This window comes from Mastigoproctus giganteus, chromosome 9 (genome assembly GCF_048544385.1).
Source record: "Mastigoproctus giganteus isolate SK-2022 chromosome 9, ASM4854438v1, whole genome shotgun sequence".
NCBI classification, from domain to species: Eukaryota; Metazoa; Arthropoda; class Arachnida; order Uropygi; family Thelyphonidae; genus Mastigoproctus; species Mastigoproctus giganteus.
In genome coordinates, this window is record NC_143583.1 from 226,095,838 (window position 1) to 226,108,666 (window position 12,829).

Here is a 12,829-nt window from a genome sequence, read left to right on the forward strand (position 1 = left end):
CGGCCATTCCTCGTGATTTGCATAACAATCCACATGAGTTAAAGAAAAAAAGTGAATTCTCGTTTGAATTCGGCCGCGATTGAGTCCTTCATCGTCTCAAGATGGGTTTCCACTCCGTTTCACGGATTTTTTTTTTTTTCTTTTTGTGGAGGACTCCGAGGATCTTTGAGTGCGTCTTCCCTTTTGTGTGCCTATGCCGATTTAAAATAAAGCGGGGGTTCGGCAGCGGCTGCATTGGGTGGCTTTGCTTGGACCCGCCTTCTGGAAGAAGGTAGGACAGCATTACTTAATTCATTTTTAAGGAACTGGGGACACGTGGTAATGTACGTACCATATTGCGATTTTAAAAATTAACTCTCGTGCCCAGTGTGTGTAAGGCTCTCGCCAGATCCCGTGCGAATTTGCGAGGACGACGATCACGCACCAAAGGAGACCTCCAGTCCCAGTTCGTCGGTGCGTAAGAGCGTGGCAACAATTCGATTCGACAGGACCCCAAAAAAAGTAAACGAACTTTTTTCGTAAAAACTTTTGGGAAACGAAGTGCGGACGACGAACTCACGAGTAAATAATTTTTCATCCGTCTCTTGTGGCAGCCTTCAACGCACGCGCATCACCTTCCGTAAAATTCCTTCTCTCGATTCATCTTCTTGAAACAAACGCGATTCTCATTGATGGTGCATTTTAATTTCTAGCACGCCCGCCTTGCCGTTAGGCTGTGTCGGGCCACAACCTCGCCGTTAAAATAAACAGATTACAAATAACGATATGAGACTGCGCAAAACGCAGCAACTCCAGAGAGAAAACACATCTCGGATGGTCTTTTCTTCTGTTCCTGCCGCGTTGGGTTCTCTGCGGGACTGCCACCCGCGTTGTCCCACTGCCCATTTTTATTAGAATCGCTCTTACGATTACTTTCGCTTTGCGTCTTCATCTCTTGTGTATCCAATCAGTGTGACGAAATGTTCACCTCCCCCCACCACAGAATCCCTCACTTTACGCGCCGTTGCCAAATGTGCAGGTGGATGATGCAGGCCCTGACCCGTTGTGGGCTGCGCTATTTGGTGTAATGTAACCCCCTCGAAGGGAACGATGCGGGTGCGCGTGTCATCTGCGCAATAAACAATATTTATTTATTTTGGGGTTACACACAAACAATCGGAAATTTACGAACGACGAATACGATCCGAAATGGCGAAGGTCAGCACGACGCCGCTCAATCCGGACTTCTTTAAAAGACGGTCAGTCCTTCGGAAAACGACCGTTGAATTTCGAGACGAAAGAGCCCCCTTCCGAGTCGGGGCAGGGTGATCAGTAGGCGTACTGGCAGTGCAATGACGTGGCAGCAGTGGCGTAGCCGGCGTCCGGGAGGCTGCCGAGCACCTCCCACTTCTGTGCTTCGGGACGGAAGCTGAGGATTTCTGTCACCATCTCGTTGACCTCGTTCTCGCTCGTCTTCAAGGCGTTCAGCACGTAGATGGTGTTGTCTGCAAAGAAACGAAAGTTAACCACCGTCGGGCGACCCACGACTGCGGGATGGATTCATCCATCGCCGGACCACTTCTCACGCGGCCCTTAAAAAACAATGACATTATTAACCGAAGGATTAAAAGGAGTCGATTGCACTTACGGACAGTGGCGGCCAGGACCGAATGACACGGGACTGGCATGCGCATCAATCGTATCCACTGGGCGGAGCTGGACTCGTAGTAATAGTTGTCCGAGACGCTGGAAAGTGCGAAGCGGCTGTCGTCGTCGGCTCGCGACGCTCTGGCGGTACCACCGAGGGCGAACAATTTCTGAGCACATTCGATCAGGGTGATGTAGCAACGTGGGAAGGGCAGCTTCGTCTTTTTGAACCACCTGAAAGAAATGCGGAGGTCAGCGGTTGACAACGACGAACGAAAAGAAGGTGAAATAATCTTTATTGCGCTTCAGGGTGTTCGATGAAAACATTTGTGCGCACCACGTTCCACTTTCTAGCTGAGACTCGTATTGGGGCTATCAGGCAAGCCTGGGAGCGCCAAGGTATTTAAAGAAAGGAAAAGGGATACAGAAGGGTAGTATGGAAAATGGAGGGAGAGGAAAGTGGATAGAAAGCGAGGGAACGAGATAAATAGGCATCTCCAGAAAAGAAGCAAAGCAGGAAGAAAAGAGTAAAGTTATTAGTGGAAAAGGCAGTCAATTTTTAAACTAAGAAATTAATCTTTTAGATTAATCTTGTAGAACAAGAACTGTCTACTTGGCAGCAGTACCAAGAAAATGAACGTTTCACAGCTGATACCAACAATCAGATACCGAAACATAATTTTCAATTGACTTGGTTAAAACTATGAACATTAACTCTTGATATTATTATTAACACAAGACCACGTAGTGAAGAAAAGACAAGAGGTTAAGGTACTAGCTAATGGGGATTTCCCCAGCCAGTAAGAAAGCAATTTACGCAATTGAAAACATCCAATCATTACACTGAACACGCAGCAACAACTACGTTAAACCAGAAATCACTGTCTTGTGATAATCGAGTAACCTCTTTATCCCCATCATCACTACGGCTCAACTCGATTGAAATTTGATCACAACCTAAGATATAAATTTGTCAACAAAAGGCTCAATATCTATCAAACAAAATTTCGCGGTGATTTGAATTTCAATTTAGCGAGTCAGAAATCGTGATCTCGCAACAAGAAAATAGTAAGTCAGATAATAGACTACACCAAAATACTGCAACCAATTTGAGATTTCAGCAATATGAAGCCGCGAGGCCAAAAGTATGCAATTTAAAATTGAGACTTCCACGGCCTCAAATCGAGAACGTTAAATTTAAGCCCGGGTTAAACCGAGGTATATTTGATTTACTTAATTCTATCACCCTAGACACGAATTTATTAGTTATTCTACCCTTAGTATCATTAGACCATTCCTCCTGCCAATCTACGAGGAACTGATTCCGAATTCTTTCTTAATTGCCAACTCTAGATTAAGTGTGTAGTGGTCAATAACAGCGGGTAGACCCTTCCGCCTATAATACTGCACGTAGTTAAATATTATTTCAAACTGAATGGCCAGTTTGCCCGTTAGTACCTGATGTCGACATTGTACGACATGCCCTCGATGTCGCTAATAAAAAGAACCATTGAGTTTGCACAAAATACTTTTTTACGAGACATTTACAAATACCAGTGCCCCCTTCCACCTGCTGCATAGCAAACTGTAGGCAGAAAGATGCTTCCATAATAGATTTTTAATGTAGAAGGCCCCAGGCACTTCTTGTAATTCTAACTAATTCTGCAGTCAGTGCTTTTGTTTTGGGGAGTACGGTACATATTTTGCATGGGCTACGAACCGAAACCGACCATTACACCAAGGTATTTTGAAGATAAATAAGGTCATACACCAACCATTAATTGAAATAGCTCTTTACTGTCACTAGAATTTACGAATTAAAATAACATATTTACAATAAAATTTAATATATAAAATAAAACTACTATGATACACTTTATAAGAATTAACTGTAATAAAATTACCTAAAATAAAACCTGTAGCTTTCAGAAGCATCAGCTTCCTTCCTCACTGGCAGCACTTCCTTGTATATAACGGGCTCACGGTATTTCACCACGTGGTTCCATCGGCGCATGGTCAGAACTGGAAGCGGAAATAGCTCGAGAGCGCGAAAAGCAAAACCGTTCATCCGTACTTGGGACAATAGTTTCAAATAGGGGATGCAAACGCATACCCTTGTCCCTATTCATGGTATTGAATAGGGACAATGTCGGATGAACACATTCTCAGGCTCTCGAGCCATTTACGGTCCCAGAATCGATGCGCTCGATCTACAATAACCGCATCCCCTGGGGAGATTTGATACTTCCTCTCCCAATAATGCTCGCCCACAGCAGACTTGTTATAATCAGCGGTTTTTATAGCATTTAAACGCTCCCCCAGACGATCCTTTAACCGCCGTTTTGTTTTACCCACATAAGATGAAAATGAGACTGATTTCTTTTGACGTTGTCATTATTTACATGCATTCCTATTAAGCATGGAATTTATTGTGTGTGAATGGCATTGAGTAACGGTGTCTCTTTGTTTAACAGATCGCCTTTAAGTATAGAGGACATTTGATGAGGTGTTGAACTTTGTCTGTCCAGCACCACTATGGTGTTTAAAGGAATCATGTACAAACATGTTTATGGTACAGCCATGGCTTCTCCTATTAGTGCCATCGTGGCCAATCTGGCCATGGAAGAGTTGGAAACTAGAGTTTTTGATGATTTCCAGTTTCCCATGAAGAAATGGAAGAGGTACGTTGACGATACTTTCACCATGGTCCAAAAAGGGGACGAGGAGGATGCACTTCATTGGCTGAACAGCTTCTCCCAATTTATAGTTTACTTCAGTGGTGGAGACAGGTGGCACCCTTGCATTTTTGGATGTATTGATGTCTAGGCTAAAGACTTCGGTTTTTAAAAAACCAATGTGTAGAGGTCAATACACCCACCACAGTTCAGCACAAGCTGGACAACGTAAGAATGGTGTGATAAAAGCTCTAGTAGATAGAGCAATGTCACACTGTACCACTTCTGAGGATAAAGAATGTGAAATCAAACGGGTCACAGCAGACCTTAGAAAATGCGGACACCTCCAGAGATCGTGGACAGATACAGCAAAGGAATAGTGTCCAAATTTGGGGACCGTTTGTTCCTGTGGCTACCGCATACATTCCTTACTATCTGGGCCTTACTGAGCGGTTAACAGAATTTTACGGGGTTTCTAAACACGCAGTGGCCAGCTTCCCCGGCGGAGGTTACATACAGTTGTGTCCCAGGTAAAAGATCCAATCGCAAAGGACCTTAGTAGTGGAGTTGTTTACAGGATAAAATGTCCGGATTGTGGGGAATGCTATGTGGGCAAAACAAAACGGTGGTTAAAGGATCGTCCGAGTGAGCGTTCAAATGCTATAAAAACCGCTTATATCAAGTCTGCGGTGGCCGAGCATTATTGGGAAATCTCGCCAGGGGATGCGGTTATTGTAAATCGAGCGCATGGATTCTGGGACCGTAAATGGCTCGAGAGCCTGCGAATGTGTTCATCCGACAACAATACCATAAATAGGGACAAGGGTATGCGTTTACATCCCCTATTTGAAACTATTGTCCCAAGTACGGATGAACGGTTTTGCTTTTCGCGCTTCCGAGCTATTTCCGCTTCCAGTTCTGACCATGCGCCGATGGAACCACGTGGTGAAATACCGTGAGCCTGTCATATACAAGGAAGTGCTGCCAGAAGATTTATTACTGTTGAAGAAGGAAAAGCTGATGCTTCCGATAGCTACAGGTTTTATCGCTTTTAATCCAGTTTATTTTAGGTAATTTTATTATAATGATTTTATTACAGTTTTAATTCTTATATAGAGTATATCATAGCAGTTTTATTTTATATATTAAATATTATTGTAAATATGTTATTTTAATTTGTAAATTCTAGTCACAGTAAAGAGCTATTTCAATTAATGCTTGGTGTATGAGCTTATTTATCGTCAAGACATGAATTTATCCAACCTCAGAGGCCTTTTTCAGGATACCAAGGTATTTTACGTACGGACAATTTTAATAGGTTGGTCGTGTGATCTTATGTTTGGTGGTCTCTTCTGTAAATTTAGCTTACCTTTAAAGAGCATTTGTTTGGTTTTCATTACGGAAATCTCTAGTTTCGGGGGGGTTACACACCAAGTATTTAAGTCAAGCAACACATCTTTTCCACGTTCTTCCAATTGAAGTCTGGAAATACCATATATGAGAACAACAAGGTCTTCTGCATATACAACTTTAGAAATACGCTTATGTTCTTTAACCAGCCACCCATCAAGGACCATGTTCCAGCAAACACGGCTGAGAACGGATCCCTGAGGGCAGCCGCCAGTAACTGGTCTTGATACAGAGCAATGTCCAGATGAGACTACAAAGCATCTGTCCTGAAAGTAGTCGGTGATAATTCTGTAAATGGGGACAGAGACCTGGGAACCTTGCCAGGACACTCTGCCACCATAAGGTGTCAAAGGCCCCTTTCAAGTCCACGAAGAGGCCTCGAACGTATTTAGTACTTGAAGTAGAGACCAAATCCATAGTTTGTTTAATTGCATCTACTGTAGATTTTCCTTTAGTAAAACCGAATTGATTAAGTACATGTAAATTTTTTCTATTGTAATAATTTAGAAATCTTGCAACAATAAGTCTTTCCAACAATAAGCCCTTCTGCTCGTTCCCAGGAACGGGCAGAAGGGCAATAGGACGGTACGATGATTCCTGGTTTATGGATTTGTTAGGATTTTTCAATAATATTTTCAAATTCGCTTGCTTCCACGATTTTGGAAAAGAACCTTCTTTAAGACAGTAGATTTTAAGTAGATTTTCAATCAGTTTTGGACAAACTTTCCAAATTATTTTCAAGACAGAAACTGCCATCAAATCTAAATCCGGGTATTTTCCCTCCTTCATGGAGTAAATGGCCTCATCAATCTCCTCGCGCTTGAAATTTTCTTCAAATGAAGGTCCTTCGTAGGTTAAATGGTCTGTTCGGTATTTTCCGGAGACTGAACATCCTGATGTATTATTTCGTCCAGAATAGCATTCATTGTCTCCGACCATGTAAGCGTTTCAGTATTATATGAATTTAATATGGATAAGAAGATCTCTGCCTGGTGTATCTTTTCAACAACCAGTTTGTATGGGAGACCCCATGGGTCTTCATGAAGACTTATTTTTACCAATCGTTCCCATGCTAAACACCTTTTCTTTATAAATAAGATTGAAATACGTTCTTCTGGTCTGCTTTTATGAATTTCCTGCAAGCGTCCGATCTCCTCATTTGGTCTGTTTGCGCGTTGGTAACCTCGCCTGGAATTCATTAGATTGCTTCGCAAAGCAGAAAGATCCTGAGTCCACCACGGGACAGAATTCCCTCGTCGCTTTTTCTTTTGGAGAGTTCCATCGCAAGCCTCAGTAATAAGTTTCATTACCTCTCGCAACTGCCAGTTTAAATCCAGTTCTCCCATACGTTCAATATTGTCATCAGTGAAAATTTCTCTTAACTTGGAATCAAAGAGCTACCAATCGGCACTTTGTGTTTTGTAACGAGGAAAATCATAATTACAATTAAGATTTGTGGGATCTGAAGACGATACAATGTTGAATGCAATAACATTGTGGTCGCTACCAGTCCAGGAGGCATGAACCCTCCAGTCCTGACACAGTGACCAAACGTTCTGTTAGTCAATGCGACATCAATAAAGGATTGTCCGGAGGCAGAGACAAGCGTTGGTGGGTGTCGTGGGGAATTCCAAATACGGCCACTAGTGTGACGACGTTACCGCTTACGAAATTCGTTGCTGGGCTGTTCGGTCTGTGTCCCGCCATTTTGTGGCTCCGCTTTTTCTCGGTGAAACACGTGCGAGTATCGGTGCGCGATGATGTGTTCAGTAACCTCGTCTGATTGGCCAAATGTCACCGCAATCCTTCAGAGACGGACAAATGCAACCACCGCCGCAAACAGCTACAGCTCATGTCCGAATCGAAATGAAACGAAGTTGGGTGCATCAAAAGCAATGCATCAAAGACGCCACAGAAAAATAAAAAAAATTAACTGAATTTTCAGTTTTTTAAATAAAAAAAAAGTTCTTTTAAACTGTACGGAGTGCGTGTGCCGGCAGTCCGCCGGGTTAATCGCCACGCGACATTACAATAACGGAACGTTACCTGTTCTCTTTGCCGTCGAAGCAGTCGACGCTGTCCACGATGGTGAGTTTCTCCTGACACATCGTCATCCCCCCGGCGACCCAGATCAGACCTTTGAACACCGTAATGCCCATTGCGAAGCGGGGATCTTGAAGGCCGGGTTCCACTTCTTCCCACGTGTTCGACGACGGAACGTAGCGTTCTATGGACGAAAGTAACCTGCGGAGAGAGAGAGAGAAAGAAAGATAAAAGACCCGAATTCTCTTTCCTGTCTCAAACAAGGTCGTGGCATCGGCGTGGTTGGTTCCACAAGGCAATTATTCGTCCGCATCTCCAACTGATCATCGCACAAACGACCACTCGTAAAGATCAGCTGCTGAACGTAATAAATATCGATCATTATTTGATGTCCGAGCATCAAAGAGCGCCCCCTATTTTTTTCTGTTAATTTGAACGTTAATTTTTATGAGCTTTTTCGCATCGTGGCTGAGTGAGTCGGTCTCAGGAACAAACAGACGCAATTTGTCATAATATACTGATTCCTCGTAGCCTTAGTTGTTTTGGCAATTAACACGAAAACCTAAACTGAAAAATCTGATGAATGACTATTGCGTAGTGATCAAGAAGTTGAACGCAACTTTGACATTACACACGTCCACTTCAGTAAAGTATTCGAGCCGGTCCACCAATGGTAAAAGATCGTACTCTAGAGCGCAGGCTGGCTAAAAGATAGGAGACAGGATGGTCAAAAATGGACACCCTTCAGGGTGGACCAGGGTATCGAGTACAATTCCTCAAGAATCAGTTTTGGGTTCCCATTTCTAGTTTTCATTAACAATACCGACGAGGGTATCGAAGGTGAGCTGTCAAGGTTTACTGACCATTTGAAGAGGGAGAAAAAGTGGCGAACAATCCGTGCCACGCTGCTTCAAAAATACTCGGACCGGTTGCCAATTTAGTTCGAAAAATTAATGCCAACTGAAGTTTAACACCCCTAAATCTAAGGTTGTTCGTTGAGGACCAGTAATTCGCGTTTCAGCTGGGAATTGGTAGGAGAGCTAAAAGTGGTTGGAGACGAAAACGGGGTTACGATTCACAGTGACAGAAAATTTTCCAAGCAACGTAATCAGGCGGCTCCGAAGGTCAGGTTAAATTATGAATTAAATCGCCTTTGCTAGTAGGCGGAAGAAAGTCATTATCCTCCTTTAAAAGGCAGAACACGTGTAGAATATTGTATTCCGTTCTGGAGACCATCCGTACCTAAAGAAAGAAGACCTTCCAGCAGATCTCCTACACAGAAGGGCGACCAGCTTTGGTGACGAGTGCAAAGCGATGCACATACGAAGAATGGCTTAGAAGGTGAGGACTGCAGAGTTGGACATCTAAAGGGATGTCCGATTAAAGTGCGTAATGCGCAGAGTCAAATGAATGAAGAAGATCTGTTCTCCTTCGTACGTGAGGGACGAGAATCATTCGGAATCAATCATGCAGATGAGCCACATGGGGCTATCTGTCTTTCTTATTCACTGCTCCGTTGATTTTGGGTGCGAGGATAGGGCGATAGTTTATGCTGCGCTGTTCCCTTGGTTTTCGTCTCGCTTCCACCACCCCATATCAAGCTGGGCTGGTGAGACAATTTGTTGCAGCATTGGATCCTCAAGGTGACACCTTCCGGAGAAGAGAATTTCCAAAATTGTACAATGCCAAAGCGGAGGGCACGTTTTGAGGTGTCCACAAGTTAAGTAGACGTCGGCTCCACGAGAAACGAACATCAAAATGACCGAGGCTGAGTGAAACCCTTTCGAACGAAAGTTCTTTTGCTTCGTACTGATTGGCTTTCTCGGTAATATTAAGAATGAAAATTAGAGATCTCGTTGATTGAAAGTTATGGGAAAAGGGGATGCACAACGCCATTTAAATTCCGCTACATGCACTCCTCGTCCTTTATCTAAACCTTGGTTTTCCAATAAATGTGCTAAGGCTGTTCAAGAGAAGAACGTTAGATATCGTAATTGACTTGTTTCTAATTCTTCAGTTTCATTTTCTGCCTACACCAAAGCTCACAACAATTGTAAAGCAGTTATTAATCAGTCCAAACTAGAGTTTGAACAGGCTAAGAGTAGAAAACTTGCTTCTTGCCCTAATGGTAGCCGAGCATTCTGGTCTCTTGCCAAAGCTATTGGCCGCAACCTTTGCCCATCTCTGCTCCCACCTCTATCCAAACCAGATGGTTCTGTTGCCACTTCAGCCAAGTATAAAGCTGACCTGCTAGCATCCCATTTTTCTTCCAACTCATGTACTAATGATCTTGGTAAAACACCTCCTACCATTCCCAACACGCTCCATTCAATGCCTCCTGTGGTCTTCTGTCAAAAGGATGTCAGAAGGATTTTGAAGAATCTTGATGCTAAGAAAGTTCCAGGTCCTGATGGTATTTCTCCACTTATTCTCAAAACCTGTGCTCCAGAACTTACTCCTATTCTTTGCCGCCTTTTTTCACTTTCCTATTCCGAAAGTATTTTTCCTTCTGCTTGGAAATTTGCTCATATCCAGCCAGAGTCTAAAAAGGGTGACAAATCCCTCCCATTCAATTATCGTCCCATTGCAATTACTTCTACTCTTTCTAAAGTAATGGAGAAATCAATTAACCGCCAACTCTTCAACTACCTAGAAACCTTCCGTCTGATCAACGATCACCAGTGTGGATTCCGTCAGTGTCGATCCACTGGAGATATTCTGGCTTATGTTACCCATTTATGGACTAATTCAATGGAAAGGTTCGGTGAAACACAAGTAGTTGCTCTTGACATCTCAAAGACTTTTGATCGTGTTTGGCATAAAGGTCTTCTAAACAAGCTTCCATCTTATGGTTTGCCAACTGTTTTTAGTAATTGGTTATCCAGTTTTCTCACTGATAATGATGGTAGAGGGCTCTCTGTCTTCTAACTTCTCCACTAATGCTGGTGTCCCCCAAGGTTCAGTTCTTTCCCCCACTCTTTTCCTCTTGTATATTGATGACCTTCTTCCATTGAATGGAAATCCTATCCATAGTTTTTCCGATGATGAGAACACATTGCATTCCACTTTCCATTTTGAGAAACCTTGCCCTGCTCAATCAGTTTCAACTTGTCGAATATCCGCTACCAATTCCTTAAATGCCGATCTTCAGGTAATTCTCCAGTGGGGCAAAGACAACCTAGTTGATTTCAACCCTTCTAAAACTCAGTCTTGTCTTATATCTCGCAAAAAGGATTCTTCTGCTCCTATGCTTACCTTTGGTGACACTCCGATTTCTAGGCAAAATGATATATCTCTTTTGGGGTTTACCCTGACTTCTAATCTCTCTTGTCACAAGCACATTACAAATATTGCTTCCTCTGCATCTAAAAAACTTGGTTTTCTCTTTCGCTCTCGGCATTACTTTTCTCCCAAACAGCTGCTCACTGTGTATAAATCGCAAATCCGCCCTGCCATGGAATATTGTTCCCACATCTGGGGTGGTGCCCCAAAACCTCTCAGGCTTCTTGATTCCATTCAGAAGAGGGCAGTTAGGTTAATTAAGGATTCATCTCTAACAGTCTCTCCACTCGCTTTCTCATAGACGCACTGTTTCTGCTGCATGCCTCTTCTACAGATACTTCCATGGGCACTGTTCTTCTGAATTGGCTTCTATAATTCCCGCTCTCTCTGTCAGAACATGTGCCGCCACCAGCCAACACCCATTTACTGTCCAACTTCAAACTCACAAAACGAACTTTTCATCTTCCTCGTTTGTTCATTCAACTGTCGTTTTCTGGAACAACCTTCCTTCACACGTATTTCCTGAAAATTAGTCTACAGAAGTTCAAGTCCAATGCCAACAAATATCTTCTTTCGTCTTCTCATCCTCTAACCCAAGCACGGTTCTAAGTACTATAGGTTATAATACCTCTCGTGTTTGGGGTTCACATAAAAAAAAAAAAAAAAAAACTCCTGCCTTAATCTTTCTGCTGCCCAAAGCTGGGCGATGCCAGTGAAGACCATCCATCCGATTGAAAAGAAGAGTGGGCATCCGGGCTGCGATGGGCATCAGGGTCTTGGCTCGAATTATCACAAAACTTCAAATTAAATTTTACAGGATTTTTTTTTTTATTAACTCGAAGCTTGTTTGTTTGAGGATTTATCATCAACTATGGCGATAGTGCGCCACATTAACTCGAAGCAAAGAGTAATAATCCATTCATTAATCGAAATCTTTTGATAAATATCAACAATGTTTAACAACGGTATTTTGGTAAATTTTCGATATTGCGTCGTTGCGTGTTCAGTTTTTCTTCGTTTGTGGGCTAACCATCGATGACGTGCAAAGGTCATGTTCATAATCGGTACTAAAAACGCCGTAAATGAACACCGAAAAATGCAAACGAAACAAAACCCTTTTGGCAGTTTGTTAGGTGGTGTAATGGAGTTAATTTTTTCACGTCCTCGTTACAAAGCCACCAATTGCAATTTTGGCCGATGTTTTTCAATTGCAAAGCGCGTTTATTGTGCGGAGCGAAATTTTCGATTACAAAAACTCAGGTGCGTCCATATTTGGGGCAGGTTCCGGTGGTCTTCCGTCATTGACCTCCGCCATGCTATGAAAAATTAAATGGAAAATTAGGACCTCGCCCCCCCCTTCCAAAACACGCACTCCCACGGATACGTACTTTTCTTCCTTGTCCTTTCCTCCAATGGCGTAAATGTGGCCGTCCAGGGTAACCACTCCGTGCAGCATCCGCGAATGGGTCATGTCCTTGATGGAGCTCCACTTCTTTTTCTTCAGATCGTAGCGATGGCATTTACTCAACGTTTCCAACTTTCCGTCCTCACCGCCGGGATGGCATCCACCTGCGGAAGAGAATTTCCGAAATGAATCGCGCATCGTGACAGAAATCAAGTTCGTACGCGTGCGTTCTTGAAAACGAACGTGGCAAAATCGATCGTTTATGGGAAGCAGCGGAGGAGTCAAATTGCGCTTTCCACGTCAGCTTTCGTCAACTTTGACGCGTGTTCCCAAAATGACTTCGATCATCCCAGATGAGGACGACAAGAAGTGGCTGCATCTGATCGCT

At 43.2% G+C, this 12,829-nt stretch overlaps 1 protein-coding gene across 1 annotated transcript in view; it reads right to left on the bottom strand.

The window, feature by feature from the left end:
• Positions 1-7,753: 7,753 nt before the first annotated feature.
• The window catches only part of LOC150081145 (kelch-like protein 41a), a 29,941-nt gene continuing 24,865 nt past the window's right edge, over positions 7,754-12,829 (bottom strand). The window contains exons 9-10 of the mRNA XM_090380939.1: positions 12,425-12,605; positions 7,754-7,955 (exon numbers count right to left, since the gene is read on the bottom strand). Of these exons, the coding sequence (XP_090237065.1) occupies positions 7,754-7,955; positions 12,425-12,605 (383 nt within the window). The remainder of the gene's footprint in view (positions 7,956-12,424; positions 12,606-12,829) is intronic.